Source organism: Parasteatoda tepidariorum, chromosome 10, assembly GCF_982258835.1.
Source record: "Parasteatoda tepidariorum strain Cologne lab strain chromosome 10, Ptep-v5.0, whole genome shotgun sequence".
Classification (NCBI taxonomy): domain Eukaryota; kingdom Metazoa; phylum Arthropoda; class Arachnida; order Araneae; family Theridiidae; genus Parasteatoda; species Parasteatoda tepidariorum.
The window spans coordinates 20,509,626-20,526,916 of NC_141764.1; the positions used below are offsets into that span (position 1 = coordinate 20,509,626).

The window sequence follows — 17,291 nt, forward strand, 5'->3', positions numbered from 1 at the left end:
TTTCATCAGAAGTAATTTTTTCACCTTTTCTTTACATGCAATATCTCAAAATATTTTAGTTCGAATTACTTGAAATTTTCAGTGAAAGTTATCTATATTTATGTCTAAGGAATAGACAACGGACTAGTGGATAAAGAGAACCTATGATTCTGACCATTTCTGCGCACAAAAACTCAAATGCATCTATAGAAGAACAGAGCCAGAGTTACTAATTCTCAGAAAGACAAAATACTCATGGTAAGAGCATTTAATTTTTACCCTATTTTGGAGGAAGTTAAGTATTTTTAATTACCACTATATATTTATTATAAGTTATATGTTGTTTATTTTGGACAACTTTCTCTAGGGAGATTACATTTGCTTTAACTAGGCTCCCAAAGGTCCGCTAAAATTTTAAAAGTGATGGCAGGATTTATATTGTAAAATATAAACTTTTTTTAAAAATCAGTCACGATCACCATAAAGATTTAAAAACTTGTTGTACATATTGAAGTCTGATATATGTTAGATGAATATTAAATTAATTGAGATGGTTATGAAAATAGGATAACTTCAAATTGCTTTGATGCACTTGAATATTTTTGACTGGAATGTCTTGATATCTTTTCCGTCAAAATGACAGGGTGAAGAATTTTCTATTTCTAGTGCCCGTGATATTTCCCGGGTGGATTGTTCAAAAGCAACACACAAAATTAATTTAAACAATTCATTTCGTAAGCCCGGAATCATGTTTATTTCTCCATCTATAAACCAGAAGTACCAGACTATTTAAAATGAGTTTATAGATAGTTAGTTTACTTTAAAATAGATGTCAGCACTCATCAAACGTGTGTATTTGCGATTAACCCGAAAATCAAAAATGAATAAATGTATTGTACCTGCACATGGTTTTATCTAATTTTCTTGAATAAAAAATAGGCACTTTTATGACTCTTCAATTATCACATGTTTTCTTCAAAACTATGTGATAATTGAGGGGTTAACTGTTGATTAGAAGAAGCTGTCATTGATGGATATTTCTCTTGAACTAAAAATAAAAATGAGATATTTTTTCCAAAGATTTATATTCTTCAAAATTTTCCGAAAAGTCATTTATTTATTTGCAAAAATTAAAGGATTTTCTGCGACATAACTACAGATTGCTTTTTTGATGTTCTTATGTCCAGGGATAAAAAGAATATCACAATTATCGCTTTTTACTGGATCCAATATTATAGTACGAATTTTGAATATAAAATGCAAAGAGTGTTGAGTGGTTCCTAAAAATTCTTATAGTAGTAGCTAATTTTTCATCAAAACAAGTGAAAATTTACTTGATTCAGCAACCCATAGGTGTTGTGTCGGGGATTGCCTTCCGAACAATTTTCCTAAACTTCAGAATTTTTTTAAAGTTATTGCTATTTTAAACCTTAACTGCAACTTTTTAATTTAAACTTTAAAGGTCTTAGAAATCGAAATTATATTTTATATGTAATTGAACGAAAATATTTTATGATTATCACCTTTACGTGAAGGGTATCTTAAAAAAGCAGTTAAAGATTATTTTAAAAGTTGTCACAATTCGAACTCAATGGAAAAAAATTATGGAAATGAAATTTAAAAACAATCAAACAATTTTCCGATGAAACCAAATTTATGCATTATTTATTTTTACAGATTATAATTTTACGTAGCGACTATTTTAGTTTAGTTTCTGCACAATATAACTTTTTTAGTTATAATTATTATTAATCAACACTTTACATTACTGTCAAAAGTTTTTTAGTAGCATTTTAATTAACATCATACTTCGCTCATCATCTCCCGTGGTTGCCTTTCAATCATCTCTGTTTGTTTTTATTATTCTTAAAAGTCAATAATTAAAAAAACAACAACATTAGTTTATATGATGGATAAAAATTTCAGTTTTGTGTTAGAGCATTTTGTCAATACGTTAATCACAATAAAATGAACGATTATTTGGATTTGAAAGATATTCAACTGTATTTGGAAGAAAAAAAATAGAGAACGTGTACAAATTTCAACTCTGTAGCTTTACGGTTGTATTCCTGAGATTTTTGTGCAGCAAGTTTAGCAGTTTATAAATCTCGGACTAATTATACATTCTTTTATTCCATTGTAATCCCTATACCCCCTATCCAAGTCTCTTTGTTAAAATAGAGGCGGTAGAGTCTCTCGCAACTTTTTAATATAGATAAAATTTTGTTTCATAGCAGCAAGAAATTTTAGCATGTTTTAAGCTCGAAATTTATATTCTGATTCGTTTTAAGCAGAAATGTTTACGTAAATTTTGAGAGATTTTTTTAAAAATAATCATATAATTATTACCGATAAAATCCATTTCATACGAAATATTTTTTCACTACTTAATTTAAACGTAGCGTTCGTTTTTTGGTATTGCTTCATTAGAATGCATTTTAAGCTATTTTATTTTCTTATCAAGCAATTTTTGAAAATTTAGAAGATAAGATTGCAAAAAATATGCACAACTGTATCCGATATCAACTTTACGGCAGATACTTTATTTTCAACGCACTAGCACTGCACATCCTCAACCCCTGAGGGAAACATCCCTCAGGAGGATCCGAAGGCACGCCATCGCAATTTTGATCCTCTGCAGAGGGGATGGCTCCCCTGCTTTCGTAGCCCGATGACTTACGCGCGAAGTCGAGCACTTTACTGTAGAACAGTTTAGCGAGGACCGATACCGCGCATCCTCGGTCCCTACGCATTCTGATCAAGGTGGTCACCCAGGTGCTTACTGATCGCACCCAGTGATGCTTGACTTCTCTGTTCTACTATATATATATCCTCAAAAATCGTCTTGTGTCCCCTCAAAAATTTATCCCATAACAGCAACCACTTAATCGCTATAAATTTTCATCCCATTAATAACGTAACTCTATATACGTGCTTGAGTTATTGTGGTAATCAGACAAGTTTTATTAATAACTTGAAATATGTTTTATGATAAAAATTCATTTAACATTATAATAATTTTTAAGGAATTTGTTGAACTTTGTAAATATTGTAAATAAAAATTTCTTACCGCTATTTATTTTCATGAAAAAATGACCAGCTCTCAAATGAGGCAGTTAGTGCTAAAAAATCGCAGTGATAAATCTTGAGCCTAAAATTTTTAAAAGTAGCGATTCTAGAAGTAAATTTTAAAAGTACAAAAAGCAATAATCAGTCAAAAAAAATGAATAAATGAATAAATAAAATAAAATAAATGAATAAATAAATAAATAAAATAAAATAAATGATTAAATAAATAAATAAAATAAAATAAAATAAAATAAAATAAATAAATAAAATAAAATAAAATAAAATAAATAAATAAATAAATGAAATAAAATAAATAAATAAATAAATAAATAAATAAATAAATAAATAAATAAATAAAATAAAATAAAATAAAATACAATAAAAGATTAAAACTATAAAAAATATTCTTCCTTGTTTTTTTCCTTTTCAGTTTATGATTGAAAAAGAATGATACATAGATTTTCTGTCCTTCCTTCCTCATTTGCATGACAGCCCAGTGTTGGCCCTAGCCTTCTTCACCCGGTGACCTTATCTTTATTTTTACATCCAGTTATTTTCAATGCTTTTAGATCGCCATTGAGTGTGTTCAATCCCCTACGTTTGAACCTCTTTCTCTTCCTAGTTCCGGTTGGTTTGGCTATAAATACCTTTTTGGTGGTGCTTGCGTCGTTAACTCTAGCTCTATGTCAGCCCATATTAACTTTGCATGTTAACGAAATTAATTATATAACTGGATTTTGTAAAGTTTGTAAAATTCTACGTTTATTCGTTTTCCCTAAATTCTATTTATTTGAACTCCTCCAAAAATACTTACATCAGAATATAATTTAGATGTTTGTATAATTTGTTTAGTATGTTATTATTGAATAGCTAAAGTAAAAAATTGACTGTTAATGAAATAAAATGTTTTTTATTGAAACCTTTATTTATTTATATATACTATGTTGACGCATGCTCATCACGGCGCTCTTACATCTTCTTTCCATAACATTTAGATAGAGATCTATAGATAATGAGTGATTTATCGATGACTAGCAGATGTCGGAATTGAATTAGTAAATTATTTTGAGTATAAAAATCCTGCTAATTTTGCAGTTTAATTTTCATAAAACAAGTACACTTTATAAAATAAGTATAAATAAAATTCACCTGATAAACTGCAATGTAAAAATTTAACCAAATTAGAACTGATAACAGATGTCAACGAACTTTTTTTTTTATTATTAGATCTTTAAAAAAGAACATGAATCCACCTTTCTTATATTTATTCAAGATAAATATACTATTTACGAATTGTTATTAAATGCAATGTTTTATCTTTATGGTCAAATTGCGTATTTATTTATTTTTGTGTGCAAAATGAAATTCGTTAAAGTGTATTAACCTTTTCTTTATCAAATTTTCTTATGGAGGCACCGTTACATTTAATTTAACTTTATGAACCTTGTGAACTATTTAGCAATATGATAACACTAAGCCCTACTTTTAACGGCCGTAAACCAAAACCAAAGATTATTATTGTATTGCGATTAATATTTTTAAAATTCAACATTAGTGTAGGTTACCGAAATGCTTTTTAATGAACATATGATTGCAAGATTTCCATGGGCCTTCAAAAGTATTTATAGGGGTAAAAATTTATTCTTAATGTTAGTAGGAATTTCGTTTTTTTAAATGCTGCCATTTTAGCGTTTAAAGATCTGGTAGAAGATCCTGAAACAGGGCACCTAGGACTGCTTGTGGTCCTATCTGGGACCTCCAGCGTTGTAGTGGTAGATATTGTAGTGGTTGGAAGGCAAATGGACTGGGAAAGAGGCATTTTTTTCACAAAAGCGAAGTTTTTATTTTTTCTGTAACTTGGAGAGAGGGTCTGGTAGCAGATTCTTGGGTTGAATTGAAAAGAGGATCTTTGCTTTTAGCTTTTATCTTCTGTGCTGTAAGAGAGAGTTTGGTTGAGGGTGATGAGTTGAGTTGAGTTGAGTTGATGATGATGTAGAAGTAAAGGTACAAGATGATTACTGTGATGAAACTTTAAGCTAATTCAATGCAAAATTTGCAGTTTTGCGAGAAATCAAAGCGCAGAATTTTGTAGTTCCAATACACTTTTGGTGAGATTGAGTTGACGATAATGAAGAAGTGAAGATAAAGAATGATCTTGAAGAAGTGGTTTAAACTAATTTAATGCAAAGTTCACAGCTTCCCGAGAATTCAAAATTAAAATTTGGTGGTTCCAACCATAGAGTTGAAATACTGGGGACCAACTCTATGGACTATCTCAACTCTATGGTTCCAACACGGTTGGAGAGACACACATGCGTCAGAGGAAAACTTTTAACGAAAACACTTTTTTCCCTAAGCGATCAGGCAGGCTAACACCAGTGAAATTAAAAGTTTGTTTTATTTACGAGCATGTGAGATTAATAGGTTGGCGACTAGAATCGTCTAGTTAAACCCAAAGGGATAGAGCATTCGCCTTCCAATGAGGTGAACCGGGTTCGAATCCCAGCAATGGTTAGTCGATGCGAATTTCGCATCCAGCTTGCACCGACTACGGTGCTGACGTAAAAAATCCTCAGTGGTTAGAGTACCTTTGTCGTCAGGCTAACCGTGGGATGTTTTCGTGATTTTCCTCACCATGTGACGCAAATGCTGGTTAGTTCAATCAAAAATTTCTCTCAATACTTTATCCAAGAGTTCCCTAGTCTTTTGGATTTGGTTCAAAATTACAAGACTACGGAGATGAGGATTAGTAGTCGTAAACACCAAAAAATTGGGTCAGCTGTTCAACGGAGGTTATAAAATAAAATAGTTAAACCCAAAAGGAACACTAAGTTTTTTAAAAGATTTTCGTGATGGTCATTGCTGATTAAATGATGAGTGGAAAGTAGGAACACCCCCGATTGAGTCGCGCATTGTTTGTCTATGAAGATCGTTTTTTTCGCACTTTGATCATTTTTTGCAATGGTAGGAGAGAATTTTCAAGCAGACATATTTCTAATGAAAAGCAGCATAGAGTGGTAGTTACAAATATGTTAATGCTCCAATGCTTGAGGGGACGAAATTAAAATACACAGTCAAAACAGAACTATCAATTCCACACTTAGGAAGAAAAAGCTTATGTCTGCTAAATATTTGCAAAAAGATTAATTGTTTTTATCTCTTTCTGGTTTTAAAATTTTGATGAATCTAAATCGATGATGATTGATAAAATTATCTTTATTTGTCTGAAAAAATTAGGGGACTTTAGAGATCTCTAATTATTGAGAGGGATATAAACCCATCGTCTCCCCCCCCCACACCACTGACACCCATGAATAATACTAAAAATATGGAAAGTACAAAATTTTAACTTTCCACGCATAGAATCTAAGAAAAGTAGTAGAATTATTTTGCCTTCATTAATTATTGTTATACGAATACGTGTATATATGATAGTAAGTTATAAAATATTATAGAATTCTGAATTTTAAAGAAGTTTGAAATTTTGAAAACGTAATTTTTTTTTTAATTTCCATCTTTTTGTTGTGAAATAACTGGATGTAACTATAGGTTCTCAACCTAATGTAAAAATCTCAATGTCCATGAAAACTTTAAAAAAGTAAGAAATAAAGATGTATTTCAATTAGTTCGATTCCCCACCACTCTTAATATTTCGAAATAAATATATCTATTTGCAAAATTTGAGAGATGGAATTTTAAAAGAACCAAATTCATTAATGTGGAGTTTTAATAAAAAGAAGTGAAAATTAATGAAAACTTTTTATTTTATTAAAAAAAAGACATTTAAAAAGACATTGAAATTAAAAGTAAGTGAATTATTCCCAAGGGATAGTTAGGAGCATGGGAAGAGATCCATGGTTGGCGATATATCGAAAGATAACACAGCCAAAAATAAAGCCTACCCCACATAAGCAATATTAAATTTGAAAATAATTTGGCGAAAGCAAATCGCAAAAAGACTGAATAAGTATAACCATGTAACTGAAACTTTTTTGTGGTCAGAAATAAAGAATAAAGAGTTATAAATAAATTTTATTTTTGATTTAGTCGCGACAGTGAATTAAAGAGTTTTATATGTGTATTGTAATAAAAAGTTAGCAATTGCATTGATTGTTAAGAAAAGAATAAAATATTTAAAATACTATAGCTTTTTATCAAACATAATAAAAATTGAATAATTGGTTTAATTTAATTAAAATTCGATTAAGAATGATTGAAAAAAAATGAATTAAAGATACTAAAAAAAAAATGTAAAAGCTAGGAAATATGCAATGCCTATTGTGTGCATCACAATATAGAAATACTTATTAGATAGATGGTTTTGTTTAGAAAATTTATAGATTTTGTGATGAAAAAGTTAAACTGTCTGATGAGCTTGAAATCTATTTTCGAAGTGAGAATTCCAAGATATTTTGTAATATCTTTATTTGATTTATTTTACGATTCTGTTTATGCCATGAACTGGGCTATAAAATTTACTACGTATTATTTACTCAGAAGTATTGTGTGCCAGTATAACATTTTATCATAAATTCAATTCTTGAAATGCTATTCAAACTGAAATTACCAATACAAATTCGGATTTCTCACTGATATACGTTTCATTGTGCACACGAAATATTAGATATCATTTTTCAAGAAAATACTGTTTATTCTTCCTAAACTAGTCGTTCGCTTATGTCGAAAGTAAAGAAAAAAATACTATGCCCAGTGTTTTTCTTTTAATTATCATATTTTTATTAAAATTCTAAGATTTGGGCAGTACCGTCTTTATGCATGGGCACACCTACGCAGTGCTCGGGGGCCCAAGGCACTCAAGGGGCCCTTGAGAATCTTGTTTTTATAAATTGTGTTTAAAGAATAAACAACATTGCCTTATATATTTTTTAAAATAAATATATACTATTATATAAAGTGTGCATCTTTTCCCCACAAATAGTGATTGATTATCATGAAATTACCAATAATTTGAATAGTTTATCAACAAGAAAACTTAAAAAAGGCAACCGAAATCCTTTTTTCTACATTCCAATAAAAATTTTAGGTACCGTCATGTGGGGCTACTTTGTGCAGGATTTCGCAGTTTTTGAACTTTGACATGTAAAATAACTATGTTAATTCAAACTTTAGTAAAATTTATCGATATTATATTCATAACTGGACTCAGACAGGTGAATTTGATCAATATTGGCATTATTTGCATGTAATATTTACAAATAATAAGTCAAAACATACCTTGCACAAAGCCACAAAGTAGCCCCCAAGTGGGGCTACTTTGTGCAGCGATAGTAATTCAGTTTAATAATCATGTTTTTAGTAAAATAATGATATAAAATTGCTAAAAAAGTTAATTGCGACATTTTTAATAACAAAAACATCAAGATATGTAATGTTATTAGTTTGAAAATAATTTTCAGCGTTAGAAAACCATTTTTTATAAAGAATTTTTTCTTAAAAAGAATGTTTCAAAACATTTGAATTTAAGCAAAAGGAAACCATATACATTTTTTAACATTGAAATAGATGAAATTTCAAAAATAATAATTTTTACATATTCATTAGCATTTATAATATTGATAAATTTGAACATAACATACTTGAATGAACATGATAGAATATGCTCCTCAGTTTCTGTCAAAATCACCTGATGTCCTATAAAATATATTTTTATGGGTAAAATCGTTTGATTAATTCATTGAAAAGTACTTGTAGAAGAAAAATATTAGTTTACCAACACGTTTTACGTGTTTCTTGGGAATTTTATTAGAGATAGTATTTCTGTGGATTTTGTACTTCCGAGTAGCTTCTGCAATCGACATACCTCCAGCAACTGCTTGCAAACATTGTTGCAGCTTTTCTAAAGTGTAATCACGGTAGTTTCTCGTTCCAGGTTTTTTATTTATAGCGTCTGACTATTTTTCTGTCGAAAAAAAAAAAAAAAAACGAATGAAACTTTGCACAAAGTAGCCCCACAGTGCATTTTTTTTCATTTTCCGTTTATTTGTTATTAATTTTCAAATTTTTTAACGTTGAAATGATATAATTGTTTATTAATATATAAATAAAAAATTTTGCACTTGCGACAATTGTTTTATTAACGTCTTTGCATTTCACAGCTAAAGTTTCCACGCACACTTTTCGACGTCCGACGTTCTCGGAAAGTTCTTGACATTGGATAAACAAAACACACTCTGAGATTGTTTTAAAATTCTAAAAAAATGTTTGTAGTAATAGAGGAGACTTCTATCTTCAAATTCCACACATTTTTAACGTGAAAAAAGCATAATACTGAATAGCAGCACTTGAAAAGTGCCAAATTCGAATTTGCACAAAGTAGCCCCCGCATGACGGTACTTGGTTATTGAAAGATGTTTTAATGATTGTTTTGTTTGGCAAAATAACTCATACCTTTTGAGTTTTTTTTAAAAATGTGTTATACCATTACGCTTATTCAATTTAAAATGATTATTTTAATTACCTTACATTATTTCGAAAATGATTTCATTATTTGAGGATTACAATTGGTTAGCATATAAATTTTTTTTTTAAAATTATACATAGTTTAAAAATGCTTTTTTTTTGAGTTTTTGGGGTAATCAAAATGTGTTTAAATTTGTTAAAATTATTGCATCATATCTTAAAAATGATTTATTTTATATTTGTGAAGTTTTTTAGTTCGTTTTTAAACATTATGATGCGTTGTAGGGATCTAAAATATTTGTTCTGTTACATGTGACATATTGATATCTAGCCCTTTTCTTAGCAGGGATTTGAACGACATCAATATTTTGTATTTTTAAAATTTATTTCTTTAACTGTTATGTTATAATATTAAATGTAATTTTGATTAAAATATCTTCAATTCATACGTAAGTATATAATCTCAAGTATATAAACTGAAATTAATATTTACTTTAGTCATAATATTTTTTGAAGATTTGGTGAAAATAAGAGTATAAGACAGAGTCGTACTCAAAAAAGTCCACTTGACACCGAAAATTTTACTACGAGTATAAATCGCGTCCATTACATTTCAGTCAAATTAACCAAGATCAAGCAACTTTCCCGTATAATTGGCACTTTAATGAGTGACTCATATGTTTATTTTTACTTCTATTACCATTTACTTTACATAATTGAGACGTCATATCAAAATACGATCCAAAAGCATTACTACTAGCAAAATTTAAATATCGTTTCTGAAGGTTTTCAAATTTTTAATTTGGTAAGGTTATCATATGTTGCATCTAGAATAAGTAGAAGTTAATCTGTCTTAACTCAGTCGAGGAAAAGATTAAAATTTAAAACTCTATTACGAAAAATTAGCTAAAATTGTTTTGGTTATATTTTTTTAGGTTGGATAAAACTAAAAACTTAACTAGCAGGTTATTCATTACACATGTTTAACGTTTAATGGGGATTTTTTAATTTTGGGTTTTTAGTGTGACTAGAACGTATTTCGGACAAAACAAATTATGAGAAGCTTTATACAGTCGGGTCCCGCAGTGGGCTGATCGTCAAGACACGGTTTCCAATAGAACACTGAAGTCAAACATCACTGACTGCGGTCAGTGTGCAGGTGGGTGATCACTTTGATGAGCCTGCAAAGGGACCGAGGGTGTGAGGTATCGGTCCTCGTTTAACTGTTCTACCTTAAAGTGCTCGACTTCGAGTGCAGGTCGTCAGGCTACCGAAGCTGGGAATCATCCCCTCTACAGAGGATCATAATTGTGATGTCATGTCTTCGGATCATTCTCAGGGATGACTTCCAGATCGTCGCCAATAGTCTATTGTGCAGCCTAGTGAGTCGTAAACCAACAACAACTTTATGCAGTTGGTGAAAGCGTCGCTCGCACCGTTGGTTGAAGAGATGAGTGTAGTGAGTTCGATCCTGGCAACCGACACAACCGGCGTGCATACGTAACAAGGTGCGCGCTAAATCTGTCGTGGCTGAAAGTCCTCTCGTTGGTTGTGGTGTAGAAGTTTGGAGAGAGGGCTACCAGTGCAGGCCCTGTCCACGTCATCTGACCAGGGTCCTAATTACGTGGCATTCTTACCATAACGTTAGAAGATAGGGCCCTAAAAATGGGCTAGGTTTGTGTTTTCAGGGAAAGCCTTCTTAGTAGAGCGCTTTTTCTCGAGGCAAGTACACTTAGTACTACAGTACCACTTAGTACTGTAGTATCACTGAGAAAGTGGGTGAGGGTGGATTGATCCTTCCTGCCACCGTCAAGTGCCAGAGAGCCACAGATAAATTTTAGAATACGGTGTTGCAGATCAATACAGAGAAGCTACTGCTGAGGTGGTGCCAGATATAAAAATTAAATCTTCAAGAAAATACGAAAAAAAAATTGGCGATTTACCCTTCCACTCATACTAGTGTTAAATAAATTTTTACCAACTTTTTATCTTTCAAATATTTTGATAATTTTAGTTCAATTTGGAAAATGGACTCAAAAATTTATTTGAATCGGTGATCAGAGATGAAGAATTCGAAACATTTTTCAAAAAATACTAATTATTACAAGTTAAAATTTAAGATAAAATGCTTATTTTTTTCCCTCGACAGTTATTTCCCTGAATCTGCTTATTCATGTGTATAATTAGTCGCATGATTACTTATTTTATGCAATTGCGAAATTAGTCAGCGTTCATTTTTAGAAAAAGAGGCAGTTTCACTTTCACTTGCTAGGAAAATAACTTTTTCTTTTTTGGGGGAAACATCTCATGCGTGGAAGAGCGAAATATTGTTTCAAAACTTCAAATTTTATTATTATTATTACTATTATTATTTAATTTTTGTGGTTAAATGTTCTTCCTTGATTTTTCATTTTTTTTTTAAATTTTTGATTTATGTATTATTTGTGGAAAAAGTGTGAGGAACAGCATTTCTGTGCCTGATTTCGAAACTTAAAACATCGTTTTAAGTTTCGAAATCAGGCACAAAATCAAAACAAAATTTTCCCCAGAAAAAAACGAAACAAAATTTCGAAATTCATCGAAACAAAATTTTCCCCAGAAATTGTGACTTTTCTCTTTCTTTTATTTTATTTATCTTTATTTAATTTATTTCTCTTACGGAAATTTCCAAATAACTTTTTAAATATTTATTACATCATAATATTTCGACAAACAACATGATTTATTCTTGACATTATGACTTATTGCGTCATAACTCTGCTGAATATTTAAACGCATAAAAAAGTCACTTCTCTTCCTGTTAAAGAAAATTTTTTTGTAATTACAAAGCATATGAAATATACATTATGCATATTTTAGTTGCTAAATGTTATTAGAAATGGATACGGTATTTTCTCTTAGCTTTCTTATGTTTTCATGATTCATCAGAAAAAGGCTGTCCCTTAGTTGACTTGTGACTACTGTCCCTGACTATAAATATTATTAAATTGATACCTAGAAGATCATATATAGGAATAAATAATTCGTATGACGCCTTATTCTTCATATATAGAAGAAATCTGATAAATTTTTAGATATCAAGTTGAAAATTTTTTTAATCTGAATCAGATCAGAGATAAAAATATTTTTAGTTGTCGCTCATGCTGTCCCTTTTCTATATGTAGTTTTATTTTAATAGATTAATTTATATTTTATAATAAATAATCTTTCCAAATGCTAATTTGGAAAAAAGAACTACATGAAATACAATGTGGTTATTAAGGCTAACTAGATTATACTATTTAAGACTTTTTCACTCCTGTTGCTGTCTCTATTGTACCTTTTAAATTGTATCCCTTGTTTTCATTAATAAAAAAATTAATTACTTTATCAAAATGATACCGAAGTATTTAAGAGTCTATACAGTTTCAGTTAATACTTCGTAAATTTATTTTTTAAATACTATCATTTTTTTTTAAAAAAAAAGTACTTTATGAATCATATTTTATACTCTTGAATATACTCTGAAAAACCGTCCATAAACTTATGAACTAAGTGAATATTTCCTTATGTTAACTACCACATTAGATTTAGTGTCACTGTGTATTGACTTTAAGACATAAATTTAAATATTTGTATTTTGTACACTTACTCTAGACAAATTACTTCTGTAACATTGACGCTAAAGAATTTTGCCCAGCCATTTTAAAGTATTTTGAATAGAAAAAAAAAGTAAATAAATAAAATAAAATAAAAGTAAAATCAGAACTGATCTTTTTTCTTTTCTTTTTTTTTCTTAAAAAAAAAACAAAGAAAAAACATCAAGATAATTAGATTTAAATGAGAATAATTTTTTTTAAGCAAGCGATTTTAGAAATGTCAATTAATCATAATCGTTTTAAATTTTAAATTTTTGTTGTAAAATGAAATGTCATACCATTTTTAAAATAATAAAATGCTCTACATCAATAAATGGGTAACTTGTGGTGCAAATTTTGTGAGCTGATTTCTGTATTGTGTCTTAGAAAATATGATTGCGATTCCCTTGCACATTGGGAAAAAATAAATTTTATGAAATAGAAATTTTTTGCATTTAAATATCGTCTGCAAAACACTTTTATTTTCTACAACCAATTTTTTTTAAATTGTTGGATTAGTTTTATTAGTGCAGAATATAACGGATTATAGTTGGGCTTATAGCAGCGAGTGTTTCGCTTTTACAGATATTGCCCCGTGCCGGAGAGACAATTTCTGTGACTGGGAACTGAGTAGAGAAGCTTTTCAGCGGTCAATCGTCAAAGGAGGCGCCCTGTGCCCGCAAAAGTGGACCTCCTGTATACGTAGTGGTGGATGTAGGAGTGGAATCGAGCTGTTCAGCCACTGAGCAGAGGGGGAATCCCTTGGTGACCGCCAGGGGCTCCGCGGTCCCTGCACTTTTCCCGGGTACTACGTCACTAGCGTCTTTCGCCTTCTTCCTCATTCTACTACGTTTCGTCGACCGCGATCGACCGGTTCTCGAAGTTTAATATACCAGCTTTATCTGAGGAAATAATTGTATCCAACGTGTTCGAAAATTGTCACTGCTATTCCTGGGTTAAAGCATGTAAGTTTGGTGTAATTTTTATTTTTTTAAATGGACATTATTAACATGTGTTCGAAGAGTTCACCGCGTGGTAAGGTACTAAGGTGAGAGAGCGCGGTAAAAGACAAAATGGCGCCACCTCTGGCCTCGCTTTTCTGATCGTTATAAAACCGGTGGCGAGCAAAGGGAAATTAATTTTTTTTATTTTATTAAATTCATTTATTCATTCTATTTTAATCATAAATAATGAGGAATATTTTTGAAAATTTGTTACAGAAGCTTTAGTTAATTTTTTTCGTTCTTATTTTTTTTTCTTTTTCAAATACGAGCGCATAATTTGCAGCAGGGTTCAAATGATTAATATCTAAACCCCTGGCTTGATTTAGTTTTTTGTATTAGTCAAATAAATTTTTTAAAAGCCTCATTTTTTTGAAATATTGAGTTCGGTTTAATTATTAAAAAAAGAGTATAATTTTCTAAATTTATAAAAAACTTTTTATTTATTAAATTTTTTAAAATTTCTTTTCAAAATGCAATTTTCGGTTCGTTTTTGTGCGTTTCCTTCTAATCAAGAATTAAGTGGAAAACACAGCATAATTAGAATAAGAATATTTCGTACTGTTTTTAAAACTTCACGAAGTATTTTCAATAAACTTTGAAGAACAGAAAAGCTTCAATCAGCAAAATGCTTTTTCAAGGAGTTCAAGAATTTAAATTTTTCGATTTTTTTTATTTATTCAAGAAAGTAGTATTAATTCTTAACTAAAAGGAGCATTTCACACAGTTTTAAGTTTTATTTAAAAGTCAAAATAAGTTTACTTGAAATTGATGGTAATTTATTATTTTACGCTAACAGTACCGACATTTACTTCAGTTATTCTGCAAGTGGAAAACTATTTTTTTTTTTTTTTTTTTTTTGTAACAGGCATATAGGATTTCCTTTACGTTTAATTGAATTATATAATAATTGATTAAATAAATTTCTGAGAAATTACTTACTTCATTTGATAAAATGTTTATTAAATTATGAAAAAATTTTCACCCCGAAACATTGCTTTTCTTATACGGTTGAGTAGCTGTACTAATAAACATTTTCAAATTTAAATGTGATTTCAATCTGTAAAACTTGATATTTGATCATTTAAAGCGTGCAATTTTACCTACTTTGCCCTAGTGTCAATATTTTAATTATGTGGATAGTCTCTCTCATTCACTTTATGAAAAAAAAAGAAAACGAACAGAAAGGACGAAGTAGATGCTATTAGTTTAGTAAGTTTTTTAGGAAAACAGCAATTTTGCAAATGAAGAACATTTTTGAAACCCGGAACCACATTATTACTAATTTCTCACAGTAGAATTTAAATTATTAAGACTTTGTGTATCATAAGCATTTTAATAAATTTATAAATATTCATTTTTTTTTCTTGTAGAAAAAAGAATAATATTCTATTCTAAATGTAATTCGGATTGTAAGTTGTTGTAAATTGAAAAAACGAATAGGGGGCTTGCCATTTGTATGAAAACACAATTATATATAATTGATGATCATTATCTTTCTTATATAAATGTAGATACCATGACCCCGAAGTGACGAGATAACCTTTTCTCGCTTTTTGCTAATTATTTTTAGAATTAGTCGAATAAAAATCGATTATATTACTATATCTTAATACTGAGCAATCAAAGCTATCTTAATTTTGTGAAGGAAAAGTAATTATAAATGAAAAGTGATACAATAATTAAGGTGTATTTAAATTTCCGAAAAGTGTAATTTTAAATAATTTCAACAGGAAGACCAGAGAGAACGGAAAGTGTAAGATTCATAGAAATCTAAATAGTAAAATGACATATCGTTGTAAAATGTAGTATTTATCTGTAATGTTTACGATAAAAATATGAGGCGAAATTAAGAAAAAAAAAAGTTGAATACTATTTACGTAATTTCTACACACATTTAATTTAAACTTGTTTTCATTTTAAATCTCAATACTGCTGTTGACTTTGCACCCATTTTAATACTGCTCATTTATTAAGATAAAAACTTTCAAATAAATACAATTTCACGTAAGAGTTGGGATTTCTTATTCAAAACAAAATAATTTATGAAATATAAAACCTATAACTAAACTGGTTGTAGTAAAAAAACTTTTTTTATAGAAACTAAAAAGTAGAGAACTTTCGTTTTAGACAAATAAAAATGCAAAGTAAAAGCTTTTTTAATCAACCTATACAGTTTAAAAAGTCGTTTCGCAATCGATATTCTCAAAAATTGTCGTTTATGTTCACAAATGAAGCACTTAGTTGGGAACTAAGGTTCGGGTTTAAGATTACTAATATTTCGAAAATAAAATAAACAACATTTTAAATGTGGTAATTGGGTATACTATAGCCTACGTCACAGGTTGTGTTATTCCTACTAAATTTAACCCATGAACGACATTTTCTGCGAGCCTAACTTCAAGCCACAAATAAACAAACGAAGTGTTTGATCGTTTAAATAGTTGCTCGCCAGATTTTATTGCATTATAAAGAAAAGTAATTGATATTCGATTTTTGATTAATAATTGATTTATGTGGATAGTGGCATTTATGTGGATAGTGGCATAGAATTTAGCATTGCGTCATGGTAAATGTTATTTCTACTAAGTGGAAGTAGTTGTGTTTTTTTTAATATTATACCCAATTACTCGTAAGAAATATTTTTTCCTTTTTAAAATTTCTCTTGCAGTTTAACGCTTTTTTATCGTTAAATATAAATACCATACTCCACGTAAAAATTTTTTTGCTTCTTTTGATGGCATATAAAATTATTCAAATTTTCACTTATTTCAGGCATAAACAGCCAGTTTCATTCGTTTAGTTATCCAAGGTTTGAATGCCTATTCTTATTTTTCAACTTCATGATTAAAATATTTACAAGAAAAAATTAAATATAAGCATAACATTAATCAATTCTTCAGTTAAGTTTTAAAAATAGCAGGAAATTTATTAAAAATAATAAACTGTATTTATCATAATTTGTAAGTATTAAATACCAGCTGAACTGAACTTTCTTACAGGATTAAAAAAAAGTAAATGCGAAAAAAAAATCAAAAAAAAAAAAAATCATTGTTAATTAACACTTTGCAATCCTGTACAAAAATTCTTCATCGAAAAATTTACAAAAAAATTATTATTGTTTGTTTCTCTTTCCTGTCTCTTTAAGTAGTTAGTTTCAACCAAATAATTATTCAGAAGATCCTAACACCCATCATATAACATT

The 17,291-nt window shown here is 29.4% G+C and overlaps 2 protein-coding genes across 3 annotated transcripts in view; one reads left to right on the forward strand and one right to left on the reverse strand.

The window, feature by feature from the left end:
- The window catches only part of LOC107456010 (nedd8-conjugating enzyme UbcE2M-like), a 29,123-nt gene extending 20,160 nt beyond the window's left edge, over positions 1 to 8,963 (reverse strand). The window contains exons 1-2 of the mRNA XM_043051186.3: positions 8,780 to 8,963; positions 8,646 to 8,700 (exon numbers count right to left, since the gene is read on the reverse strand). Coding sequence (XP_042907120.1) covers positions 8,646 to 8,657 — 12 coding nt within the window. The 5' untranslated portion in view covers positions 8,658 to 8,700; positions 8,780 to 8,963. The remainder of the gene's footprint in view (positions 1 to 8,645; positions 8,701 to 8,779) is intronic.
- Positions 8,964 to 13,792: 4,829 nt separating this feature from the next.
- LOC107449396 (glutamine synthetase 2, cytoplasmic) overlaps positions 13,793 to 17,291 on the forward strand; it is a 40,208-nt gene continuing 36,709 nt past the window's right edge. The window contains exon 1 of one of the 2 annotated variants that reach the window (XM_087153809.1): positions 13,793 to 14,050. In XM_087153809.1, the coding sequence (XP_087009935.1) occupies positions 14,049 to 14,050 (2 nt within the window). In that variant the 5' untranslated portion in view covers positions 13,793 to 14,048. The remainder of the gene's footprint in view (positions 14,051 to 17,291) is intronic. The other variant, XM_087153810.1, reaches the window with a different exon arrangement.